Below are 13,437 nucleotides of genomic sequence, written 5' to 3' on the forward strand. Positions count from 1 at the left end.
TTTTTATTTTGTAAGGCAATGGGATTAAATGACTTGCCTAAGGTCACACAACTAGGTAATTATTCAATTTTTTTTCAGCTAGGTAATTATTAATTATTGAAATCAGGTACTCTTGACTCCAGGGATGGTACTCTATCCACTGCACCATCTAACTGCCCCTGGAAAGACCTGTTTTGCCAAACAAGGGAGATGAGATTCATGTTAACTTTTCCCCTGATAAAAATGCACATCTGAATTGTTATGTCTACTTGATGCATTATGATTTTTAAGAATGGAGGGCAGCCAGGGGACTACAAATAATATTATACAAACAGAACCATAACTGACATTTTTCATATCCTTGGTCAAGGATGAGTTCTTCAAACTCATGCCCTACCCTCAATTTTTTTTTTAATGACAAATTCAGTTAGGGATTAGGGAAAGCTCTCTCCCCCAGAGTTTGTTTGAGGATTCCAGCAGGGCATGCTGCCACCTAGTGATATCTTTCTGTTTTACTCTTTTTTTTTTTTGATAACTAGGTGCTAAACTCAGTTGTGCTGCTGTGCTATGCTGTCAGGGTTTCCTGTATTTCAACAATCTGAGTAAAAGTTCTGATCACACCAACTTAGTTTCAGTTTTGCACATATCCTTTGAAGGAACTGGGATTGTTTATACTTGTGGAAAAAGTAAGAGGAACAAGAAAGCTATCATGTGAAAAGGATTAGCCTTCTGCTTGTATGGAACTGGAAACAAAGGGTAAAAGGCAAATTTGGTCCATTTCCTTCCTTTTTTCCTTCCTCCCTTTCTTTCCCCCATTTCTTCAATTTTCTTTCTTACTGCCTTCCTTTCTCTTCCTTATCATCTCTTCCTTCTTTCCTTCCTTCTTTTCTTCCTTTCTCTTTCTGGAAGTTTCAGGTGGAAGCTGGATAATCATTTGTTAGAAGAATTGAAGAGTAGATTCTTGGTCAGATTCTTGTTGTTTGTTCTTCTTTCTTGAAGAAGACCAATGATATCAAGAGTGAGATGTCTTAACTTGCTATTGAAATGGATTTAAATGAGACAAAAATGTGAAGTCATCAGTCTCATTATCTTCTCCTGAGTTACTGAAGTCCTACGGCAAGACAAAAGTCAAGATGACTAGTAATGGCTTGAGATGATCTTATATTTTGTCAGATAGTTTGAGGTTTGAGGGCTATATTTTTAAAAATTTTAAGCATTCATTCATTTATTATTTGAATTGATAACCTCTACAATACTTTTTAATTCTGAAATTCTGTGATTATTTTCTCATAGAAACATTATGAGGAATATAGCACGAGTTATTTTACCTATTTTATTGATGAAGAAATAGAGACTCGGAGATTTAAACGAACTCAATCAAGGTATCCTAGTTATTAAATCTTGGTGACTGTCCCTGAATCCAGGTTTCCTGAGGATCATAGGAGTTAGAAAAATATAACATCAGCAATTATCTATATATTTTTTTCATATTTATGGATGAGGAAAGTAAAACCTAAAGAGGTTACAACTGAAGTCACTTCCAACTGAGTTGAAAAGGGCTTCAGAGGCCAACAAGTTTAACTTATACCTGAAACTATGACTTGCCCAAAGTCACTAGCCCCAAGTGATTATTAGCCAAACTAAAATTTAGATCTAGGTCTTATTATCCAATTTCAGTATTCTTTCCACTATACCATACTGCCTCTCCTAAGTCAGATCTTATTATAATTTTCTATCTACTCCTTTAGCTTTGATATCCCAGTTTTTCCTCCCATCCTCCAAACATTGGATTTTATATTTTGTCCAGGACAGATCTCCAAACCTACCAACCAACCTATTGTAATTGACTGTTAACCCTCAGCTTCTTCTAAGCACTTGAAAGAATTGACTTGCTTAATAGTGATTTACTGCCAACTAAAATGGAAACCTGATGAAAAAGAAATAAACTGATATTTCTGATAAATGGACCTCTAGCTTTAGAAGACTTTCAGGAAAGGGTAACTTTACCTCTCAAGGTAGCCCATTCCATTTGTGAACAGGTTTGATTTCTAGGATGTTTTTCTAACCTTCGACCTAAATCTGCCACTTTGTAACTTTCACTTGCTACTTTGGTCTCAGACCAAGTAGAATATGGGATTCCTTTTCCCCTTGAAGGGAACTAGACTGAGACATTAGTCTGAGCTTTTTGAGAGCCAAGACTGAGGGTTTTTGTCTTTTTTTGTATCCTTAGAACTTAGCACAACTAACACATAGAAATCATTTAATAAATGTCTGTTAATTTTATTTGAGATTGCTGAATCAATGTTCTGAATATTTGAGGTCAGAGTTTAGTTAAAATGTTAGTAGTTAAAAGTTGTCATAGGATCAAAGGTTCAGGTTATGTGTGGTAATACCTTCACACTGACATGAATGAAACCAGTTTCCCAACTTCCTTCAGAGATATCTTGTATCTATACTATAGATAAATTTAATTTCCAGAGCTAGACCTAGTAAGTAATATTGCCTGGTGTTTATTTTATCTACCCTTTCACCCTGAAACTCAACAAATAACAATAAAATGATGAACAACGAATTCAAGGAGGAGGAGAAACAAATAAGCTAAAATAATTCCCACAATGAATTAGCAGTTTCTTAGTAACCAAGAATCTGTCTGAATGCCTACTGAGTCTGCAAGATACATCTTTTAGAGGAGTAAATTTGGGCTGGAGAGTTTTTTTCCCTCCCACAAAAAAAAACACTTCTTAAGAGAAATATTCTTGTAGGTTTATTTTTCTGGTAAAGAAAATGTTCTATCAATTACCAGGGTAATTCTGGTTACCTAGTGCTCATTCTTCTGCCACTCTTTCTTCTTCTTCTTCTTCTTTTAAAAAAAAAGCTGATCTGTCAGCAAGATTACAAAGCTGGGGAGAACAATATTGTAAAGAATGGGAACTGGTGAAGCTTCAGTTCTCTAAATTTTCCTTCTATCTCTTCTTTAATGAATTGAGCATCTTCTATGTGCCAGAAACTATGCTATGTGCTGGGAAGTAGGATATAAAACCAAAAATGAGACAGTACCTTGTCCTCAGGGAGCTTACCTTCTAATAAAGGGAGACAACATATATGAGATAGGGTTAAACATAGAAGGTAGTTTTGGCTTGATGAGTCACAAGGATGGTGAATGGAGCCATGGGAAATAAATTGTCATAATTCTCCAGAAATAATGGAAGTACTTTTTATTTATTAATATCCCCAGAGCAAGTGGTAGAAATATAAGAAATGGTGAGAATCCCTGTGCATTGTGATGTGGCAGATAGCAAAATGACTGGGTTACATGAATATGAAGCATGATTTGAGCCTGGATATGGTGTTTGTCAGTTGTGTGGGATAGTAGGTACTTGTGGTTGGAACTAGTTACACCTTCTTGATGGGCCCCCCCTCCTTTTATGTTAGTGTCACCCCTCATTCTCAGCTTCTTCATCAAGTATTGGGTGTGTTTCTCTCTAGTCTCTTCCCTCTTTCCCCGCATTAGGAAAAGAGTCTCATTAAACCTTTGTAGTTGGAATTCAGTCAACAAGTCTTTATAACCACTTGCCACATATCAAGAACCATGCCATGAACTGGGGGTATACAGAAAGATGAAAACACAATCTCTGCCCTCAGATAGAAGTAGCCAACTTACAACCAATTATATATATATATATATATATATATATATATATATATATATATATATATATATATATATAACTTGTGAAGAGAAGATGGAAGGTAATCTTAAAGAGAAGGTTCTAGCAGTGGGAAATGAGGGAAGAAATGGTTTGGTAGAGGCCTCCTGCAGAGAGTGGAATTTGAGAGAATTCTTAAAGGAATGCAGGGAAACCAATGGACCAAAATGAAGAGGGAGCACTTTCCAAGGATAGTGATTTTTTAGTCAAAAGGTACAGTCAAAAGATGAAGAGAGGAACAAGAAGGAAGGTATTGCTGAATTGTAAAGGATATTAAGAGGAGTAAAGAGTAAGAAAACTGGAAAGACAGGATGGGGTGTGAAGTGTTTTGAAAGTCAAACAGATCATTTTAGATTTCATCCTGGAGTTAATATGGAGCCACTAGAGTTTACTGAGTGCAAAAGACTCAAAGATACATGAGGCAATAAGCTTCAAAAGAGCTTAAATGGATTCCAGATGTCTCTTCCCCTCTTCCATATGTGCTATTTTAGGCTCAGACTATTCCTAGATTCATATGGTCCACATTCATGTGGCATTTTTCTCTTTTGTTGGAGAGTTATAAAATAAAGTTTGGAAATATCTCTTTATATTGATTCTCTGTATTTTTGCCAAGTAATACCTCCCAGCTATAATTATGTCTAATCTTCCCCTACAGATACTTTATCACACAATTGCTTCCCTCTCAGATGTGTTTAACCTCATATGAAACATGTACAAGCTACCCTAAGAAGACACAGTAGTTAACAAAAGCTAATTTATTCAAAGAAAAACTATTTTAAAAACCCAACCTAATAAACCCAGAAATCAATTAGACTTAATGGGACAAAAATTGGGAATACAATTCAACATTATACTCCTCAAAGTGTAGAGAGGTAGTGAAGAAGAGTGTGAATGTTACTATATTTCCCCTTTGGCAACAGAGATGACAAAACTGTAGCTACTCAACCATCCTTTTTAATCTCATCATTCTTTTTGCCAGTTCAGTCATAGTAGTAGTGCCAACAACAGTAGCATTCAGCATGGCATCTCTCTCTGGTCATCCCTAGCAGCCTTTCTGACAACACCCCTCTTATGAAACTTCTTTTCATTCTTCTTATCCCCTTCAGAATGAATAATGGGTAAGTCTTTTCAGACTCGGAAGATAAATAAAGAATACCAGTTTCTGGTATCCCACTTACTTTATTCCCAAAGGTCAAAATTTTGCATTCCCTTGCAAAATCAACCATGTCACACTTGACATGTAAAATTGAACATCAGAACATCCAAAATCAGCTCTTAATGGAGGAAGGAACATCATCTCAGAGTATTAGTCACAACAAATATAAATAAAAAATACATGCAATATACATACATATACATACAATATACATACTTGAGAGACAGTTTTAGTGATGGAGATTTAAATTTTGTGCAGAACACATTACATGCACATATTACAGAAATACATGCATATTCATGCATAATATCACTAGTACATGAATATATACAAAGGATATGTTAAGTTGGTAAACATTAATCATGTAATTTGACTGTTGTAACCATTTCTCCAGTTTCTCCTTCAAATTAGTTTTTTTAATTTTTCAAGGCAATGGGGTTAAGTGGCTTGCCCAAGGCCACACGGCTAGGTAATTACTAAGTGTCTAAGGTCAGATTTGAACCCAGGTACTCCTGACTCCAAGGCTACTTAACCCCATTTGCCTTGCAAAAATCTAAAAAAAACCCCAAAGAAATCAGGTACTCTTGACTCCAGGACCAGTGCTCTATCTACTGCACCACCTAGCCGCCCCTCTAGTACTATTTTGTAAAAAATGCACACTGCCCAATCTTTCCACATCCAGAAATAGAGTATCTTTCCATTTATTTGCTAACTTCAAGATTTCTCAGCAAAACGGGTTCTTTGTTGAAGATCTTGACAATGAGATTTGAATATCATTTGCTCATTTGTTTCTTAAAACAGTCTTCTGATATGAAGGTGTAAGGAGGTATTAAGCTTCTTTCAACTTCTCTCTCAACCAAGAAGTGTGCTGATTGTGAGTATCTATAGTCTCATCATTCTCAATTTCCAAAACACATGTCAGTAGGTAGGCTTGGCACTCACCCAAAAATCGTTAGGTAGGATATGGAGCCTCTGTCACTATTCCTGGTGGAGTTGTACTTGTTTTTAAGAAGGCCACAAGTTGATTCTACTGAGATCATTCCATCTGTATTTGTTTTTTGTTCATCAGTATACAACTGGAAACTCAGGTTATGGTCCCCTTGAGGGACAGTAAAGTGTGGATGGTTTTAGAAGATTCTATCCAATGCTAACATCAACTTGAGCCCTTGTTTTCAGGATCAGTGCCTTGGTCTATGGATCTTCATAGGAAATCTAGGCATTGAGAAATATTTTTCCCCCAACCCTTTAATAACCGTAGAAGCTTTCTAGTTCTTAGTTGACTATGTTTGTGCATATCTTACAAAATGTATTTATGTATTAATGATCTCCTTCCAGAGATAGGATGTCAGTGATGATAAAATCCAAAGGTTTGCTAATGTTTATATTTTCCAAAGATGCAGTATGAATTGGTAGTACTTGCCTTAGTACACAAAAGGCAAAATCTCATACTTCATAGTGATAGCAGCAGCTTATCTTGGTCCACTAAAATCTCTTTATTACTAGTGCTAGGGTCCTCTCCTGACCCACACATCCAAAATATTCATGTAAATATTTCATGACCATAGACTGATATGTGCCAGGTACCTCCAAATGCTTCTATACCTGGGTGGAATTAGGGACAGTCTAATATAGGAATCAATTACACAGCTCCAACTTTTGCCATTGTTCCAACAGAAGATGCCTCTAAGGTCTGGAGCCTTTTAGCTCCTTTGTATATTGTATATTTTAACCTTTCTCTCTCTCGCTTCTTGAATTGTGTCATTTCTCTCAGTCCCTCATCAGACATCTATTCTCACTGTCACTCATCCAGGTAAGTGAGGGGAAGAACTGATTCAGTGAAGCAAGTTTCATATAAACTGCTGTCATGCTGTCTGATAGAAGTTTATTGCTTGGTTTGTATATGCATATATACTTGTATGTGCATGTGTAAATATATGTATGTTATGTATATTCATCTTTCACTCTTTTAGATATTACTATAGCTTTGGTATTACATGGCCTTTGGGATAGGGCATCTGTCCCATCACCAAACATCATTCATCTAGCATCATCAATCATCATTCTTCTCATAAGTTCACCCAGTCAGCTTATGGTCATATTGTAAGAGAATCTTTTGGTTAAAAACTTCAACCTCATACTCCAAATATCAGTACTTAATGCTCATTAGAAAATAATTCATTTCACATTTAGCTCTTATTCTTCACAATATTGATTCATAATAACAATATTCGCTGTGTTATATAATAATGATACAGCAAAGCAGTACTTTCAACAAATAATTGTAGAAAATAACAGTAAAGCAGACAGACAAATTACAGTAACAATAGGGAGAGTACAGCAGCAAAGACAGTAATAGTATTCCATTTTCACCAACAAGCATCAAAATAATATGCAGTGTCATTGTGGGCACCATTAAATGCATGCTTTCTAATGTAAATTAACCACAGGATTGCTTCAAATTGAATGCAAGGAAGGAGGTACAAATACAGCTTCATATACCAGCTGTTTGCCTGAATCCACTGGAGAAGGAAATAGCACATCTTCACAAGAAAAACCCTTGAACAGTATGGTCCAATATGGTCAGAAGAAGTTAGAGACAACTGAATGAATGAATACTACCACAGCTCTGGATCAGATATAAGGAGGAAACTATAGGACCAAATACACAAATAAAAGAAAAAAAACAGAATTCAAAACAAAAATTAAGCTACAAACTTCAGTTAAAAAGAGGAAAGAAAAAAGACTTTTAAAGAAATTATGTATTAAAATGATAAAATATAACAAAAACAAATTAAAATTATAAAATTCAATAAGCAATTAAACTTTCCAGTATTAAAATTATTGAACTAAATTCAATTCAAAATGCAAAACTTCAAAGGAAAATAAAATAACAAGCATAAAAATGGAAAAAGCAAAAGGAAAATATTCATTGCATAGGTGTCTCCATGACTTGTAACACTTGTGCTGCCTAAAAGAAATAGCGAGGAAGAATTAAAATAGTATTTGTTACTGTACAAATGCATATGATAAATAAGGAGAAGTTTGGAAAGACTCATGTGAACTAATATAGAATGAAGTAAGCAGAGTCAATAAAACAGTATATACAATGACTACAACAAAGGAAATGGAAAGATAAAACAATGACAAAATAATTTCAAGTGAATGTTGCAAAATTACAAAGAACAAGAATGATTCTAAAGAAGAGTTATGAAAAACATATCCCTCCACTCCTTTACAAAGATATCTATCTTTGCCCACAAGTGTGGAACTTTGCATATTTTTTCAATGTATTGTTTGGTTTTGGTTTTGTTCATTTTTTTATTTTCTTCTCTTTCTTCCCATCCCCCCAATCCCACACTATTCTTTGTTATATAGGATGACTCTCTGGGAGGGGGGAAAAAGAGGGATATAGGAAATTTTAGGCAATATAAAACTAAAAAATGTCAAAAATGATTTTTTTAAATTAGTCAAATTTCCAAAGCAGGGGTAAAATTTTTTAACAATTGAATTTATTTATTCACTTATCAATTACTATAACTAGGTTTGTCCCAGGAGGGAGTTCCAAAACTGGGGAGATTTTACTATGGTGGGAAATGTGGTCTCTGGAGGTCTGGTCTGGAGTGATTAAAAAAAAAGGCAGAGATGAAGGATTTAAATATTCATTACTGTGCTGATGAATATGATGAATACAGAAAAGCATGGAAAGACATGAAATGACATAAAATAAACAAAAAGAAGAAAACAATAGGACCTGATTTTTAAATTCTAGATGTTCTACTTACTATTATTTGACCTTGGTTATTCTATTTTTCAAGCATCTATTAGGGATCAGGAAAAACCTCATGTAAATGAGTGAGAGTTGTTTCCATATTTCCTTCTCATCTAGACTAGAGTTGTTGGAGAGCAGAACCTGTCTCTCTTTGTCTCTCCCAAAAATCAGCACAATCTCTGATACATAGTAAGCAATTAATCAGTACTTTTTGACTGACTAAAAGTGAGAAGCCAGAATAATGCAGTTATGAGGGTGTTGTTATTATTGTTGTTTCATTTCTGTCTGATCCTTCATGACCTATTTGGAGTTTTCTTGGTAAATGTACTGGAGTGGTTTGACATTTCTTTTTTTTTTTTAATTTTATTTATTTAAGGCAATGGGGTTAAGAATGACTTGCCCAAGGTCACACAGCTAGGCAATTATTAAGTGTTTGAGACCAGATTTGAACTCAGGTACTCTTGACTCCAGAACTGGCACTCTATCTACTGTGCCACCTAGTTGCCTGGTTTGGCATTTCTTTCTCCAGTTTATTTTGCAGATGAGTAATCTGAGACAAACAGGGTCACGTGATTTGCCCAGGTCATAGAGCTAGTAAGTATTTGAGAGAAGGTTTGAACTCAGGAAGATCAGTCTTCCTGGCTCCAGGTCTTGTGCTCTATCTCCTGTACCACCTATCTGTCCAGCTATGAGGTACAGTCAGTGTAAAGACATGGACAGGAGATAGAATGTCATATGTGAGTAAGAGTAATTTATCTAATATCGCTGAACCACACCTTTCAAGGAATTAAATAATGTGTTTGAAATTTGAAAAGGTAGGATGGAATCAGATTGTGAATAGCTGAGTTACTTAAAGATAAGTCACTTAATCTTCCTGGTCATCAGTTTCCTCATCCATAGAATGAAGGAATTGACCTCTGAGGTTCTTTTGAAAACTTTAGCTATAATTTAACACAGTAATGAATACTATTTTAATTCTTTCTTGCCACTTCTTTTAGACAGAATTAGACGCCTATACAATGAATATTTTTCTTTTGGTTGGGGAGAGAGTAGAATTATGTAAGATTCTCTGAATTATTTTATTATTGCTTTTCATGTTTTGGTTCTGTCAGTTTGTGAGTTTGATAGGCTTCACATCCAGTCAGTTGTGATTGCCATAATACATTGTTCTTTGTATCTCTTTTTTTTTTTTAGGTGCTCCAGTCCTCAGTGGTTCTGGTCTTTGGCTATGTTGGCCTTTATTGATCCTGTTGGAACAGCATCGGTGAGCTTACTATGAACATAAAATCTTCCTTCTGCAGCAAACCAACAAGGGAGTCAAGAGCCAAAAGAATCTGTAGAATAAAAAAAGAGTTTAGTATATGAAAAAGTTCAAGATCATTTCTTTTGTTATAAACTTTTATCATATGTTTCTTTTAGGCATTTCATAGCTCCCCTAAATCACCTTTTTCCTCCTCTTTTTCCTTTTGTCCTTTCTCTGTGGTCCTGGATAATCCAAAAATAACCAAATATTGGAAAAGTTACATTATAGAGTGTTGTTGAAGAGCTAAAAAATGGAAATTATAGATTATTAGAAAGTATCCATAATCTCAAGCTTGCAATCACATTATCCTTCTTGACACTTCTTTCCACCCTATATATTCATTCTCTTGACAATTTTTGTCATTTCTACCTTCACAACATTTCTTGTATATTTCCCTTTCTCTACTCACACCACTGCCACTTCAGTTCAGGCCCTCATCCCCTTATACTACAACAGTTTTGTGGTTGTTCTCTTGGATGCTAGTCCCTCCCTACTCAAATCTATCCTCTATTTGGATGCCAAAGTGATCTTCTTAAAGTACAAGTTTGTGCAAATCATCATTAGATTCTAAAGGCTCTCTATTACTTCTAGTATCAAATTTAAAATCTTCTGTTTGCCTTGGAAAGCCCTTCACAATTTGTCCCCTTCCTACCTTTTCCAGTCTTTTTTTTTTATACTACTCCCTTCTCCAGCTTGCATGATCCAGTGACACTGGTCTTGTTCATTTCTTTCTGCTTTTTACTGCTATCTCCCAAGCCTGGAATTTTTCTCCTTACCTCTATCTCCTGATTTCTCTTACTTCCTATGCAAATCATCTTCAATCCTACGTTGTCTCACTGCTGGTGCGTTCCCCCTCTGAGATGCCTCTGTTTTATACATTGTATATATCTTGTATGTACATAGCTATTTGCATGTGGTCTCCTAAATTAGAATGTTATTTCTTTAAAGACTTGCTTTTTGCTTTTCTTTGTATCCCCAGCACTTAGCACAATGTCTGGCTTGTAATGTATTTAATAAATGTTTGCTGATTCATTGTTGATTGATTGATATAGTATGAGTTATCTACCCATTCTCTTGTTATTTTTTAGTCCATGTTTTTTTGGGGGGGGGTAAAACAATGGGGTTAAAGTGACTTTCACAAGGTCACATAGCTAGGTAATTATTAAGTGACTGAGGTTGGATTTGAACTCAGGTACTCCTGACTCCAAAGCCAGTGCTCTATCCACTGAGCACCTAGCTGACCCCGTCCATGTATTTTTACTAGAATATTTATCTAATGCACTAGAAGTCTTTCTCTGTTTTTCTTAATATTTAATAGATGAATATGCCACACTCAAGCTTTTCACCATTATTCTTCTCCCTCAAGACCTGATTGACCCATCTCCTTTTCAGTTTGTGTATGTCTCCATATGCATAAGTCGTCATTGGCAATATGCTGCAGCCCACTTATACCCACTAAGAATCTTTTTATTTTTTTGCCTTCTGAGCAAAACCTGTAATTATGGTTCTACTGAAATGAAAATATTCTGCCATTTGAAGCCACATAACATCAGTGGTAGAATATTGATGTTAAAAATAGAATCTCTTGAGTCAGCAGATGAACTATTTGGGATCATTAAAAGCAGTGAATACATTTCCTATTGGGTATCTGGTTCAAGCTCCTATTCAGTTGTGGATCTAGATCACTGTTCCAATAGATGAAATTATTGCACTGCTTGCTATAATCTGGGCAAACAAGACTGAGCTCTTTTTAGGAACTATAAGTCTCATAAAGAAAGTTCCATTGTCTTCTGGGACTCAGTGCAATAAAAATAGTATCCCATCCAATCCAATCAGCATTTATTTAACACCTACAAGGTCTAGGGGATATCTTCTACAAGGGGTCTTCCCATTCCCCTAGCTGCTAGAGTTTCCCCCTCTAAAGTTAACTTCTATTTATTCTATATGCATTTTTATGTACCACTTTATGTTCATTTCATCTTCCCCCATCAGAATGTTCATTCCTCGAGGTCATAGACAGCACTGCCTTTCTTTATATTCTTGGTACTTAAAATATAGTAAGAATATTTGTAAATGCTTGTTAATTGATGAAATTGTTAAATATGAAATGAAAAATGGTCCATTACCTCAAGGACTTTATATTCTATTGTAGTGCAGATATGATACAGAAAACAGATAATCAAATGTAGAGGAAGAAATTTGATCATTGATCAACTAGGGAAACCAGAAAAGGATTTCCATAAGAGATGGCACCTGAGTAAGGCCTAAAGGTGTTAAGACACAAGGGTGAGAAGGGAGTTCATTCCAGGCACAGGGCTATACAAAGACAAAAGCATAATAATTCCTGCCCTCAAGTACATGGTAGGAAAAAGCAGAAGTTGGAATGTTGAGTTCACAGAGCAGCAAATAGACCAGTTTGCTGAATGTAGCAGAAAGAAAAGCAGGGATGTTCAACTGTGAAGGTTTTAATTACCAAACAAAGGACTTTGTATTTTATGGGTTTCATTATCATCTCTGGGCAGATGAATCCCATAGCCATGTATCTATACAGTCCTGATCTCCAGAGCTCAAGGACCACATCACTAAATGCCTATTGAACATTTAAATGGAATATCCTAGGCATCTCAAACTTGTTCAGTTACTGTTCAGTCATGTCTGGTTCTCATGATTCCATTTGGGGTTTTCTTGGCAAAGATATTAGAGTGATTTGCCACTTCTTTTTCAGCTCATTTATTTTGATGAGGAAACTGAGGCAAACACAAATAAGTGATTTGCCCAGGGTCACATAGCTAATAAGTGTCTGTGGCAGGATTTGACTTCTGATCTTCCAGAATCCAGGTCCTGTGTTCTATTCATGGTATCATCTAGCTGCTCATCTCAACCTTAGCATATCTAAAACTGAGCTCATCGTCTTTCCCTCAACCCATCTCTCTGTGGAGCTTCCTTACTATTGTAGATGGCATCATTATAATTCTAGTTACCCTGGTTCAGATTCTCAATATCATTTTCTCACTCTCATTCACCATTCATATCCATTCAGGTGCCAAATCTTGTTATTTTCACTTTCACAAGCTCTCTCATACATTTCTTTCATTCTTCTTCCATTTGTTGCTATTTAGTCACATCTGACTCTTCCAGATTGCCCTTTCTTGGCAAAGATGCTGGACTGGTTTGTCATTTCCTTCTCTAGCTCATATCCACAGATGAAGAACTGAGATAAACAGAGTTAAATGATTTACTTAAGATCACACAGACAGTGAATATCTGAGGCAGGATTTGAACCCAGGAAGAAAAATCTTCCTGATTTCAGATTGTTCATTTTATTCACTTGTCTACCATCACACTAATTCAGGTCATCACCTCTCGATTGTATTATACCAATAACTTCTCAATTGATCTCCCTGCCTCACGGGTCTCTCCCTCCATACCATCCTCCATATATCTGCCAATGTGGTTTTCCTAAAGCTCATGTAACTAACTCCCTTATTCAGTAAACCCCGTTTGCTTCCAATTGCTTTTGAAC

The 13,437-nt window shown here is 35.7% G+C and overlaps 1 protein-coding gene across 2 annotated transcripts in view; it reads left to right on the forward strand.

The window, feature by feature from the left end:
- The window catches only part of OTOA (otoancorin), an 80,400-nt gene extending 69,493 nt beyond the window's left edge, over positions 1 to 10,907 (forward strand). For both annotated transcript variants that reach the window (XM_074201276.1, XM_074201277.1), the window contains one exon: positions 9,806 to 10,907. In XM_074201276.1, coding sequence (XP_074057377.1) covers positions 9,806 to 9,879 — 74 coding nt within the window. In that variant the 3' untranslated portion in view covers positions 9,880 to 10,907. The remainder of the gene's footprint in view (positions 1 to 9,805) is intronic.
- The last annotated feature ends 2,530 nt before the right edge of the window (positions 10,908 to 13,437 follow it).

This window comes from Macrotis lagotis, chromosome X (assembly GCF_037893015.1).
Source record: "Macrotis lagotis isolate mMagLag1 chromosome X, bilby.v1.9.chrom.fasta, whole genome shotgun sequence".
In the NCBI taxonomy this organism is placed as follows: domain Eukaryota; kingdom Metazoa; phylum Chordata; class Mammalia; order Peramelemorphia; family Peramelidae; genus Macrotis; species Macrotis lagotis.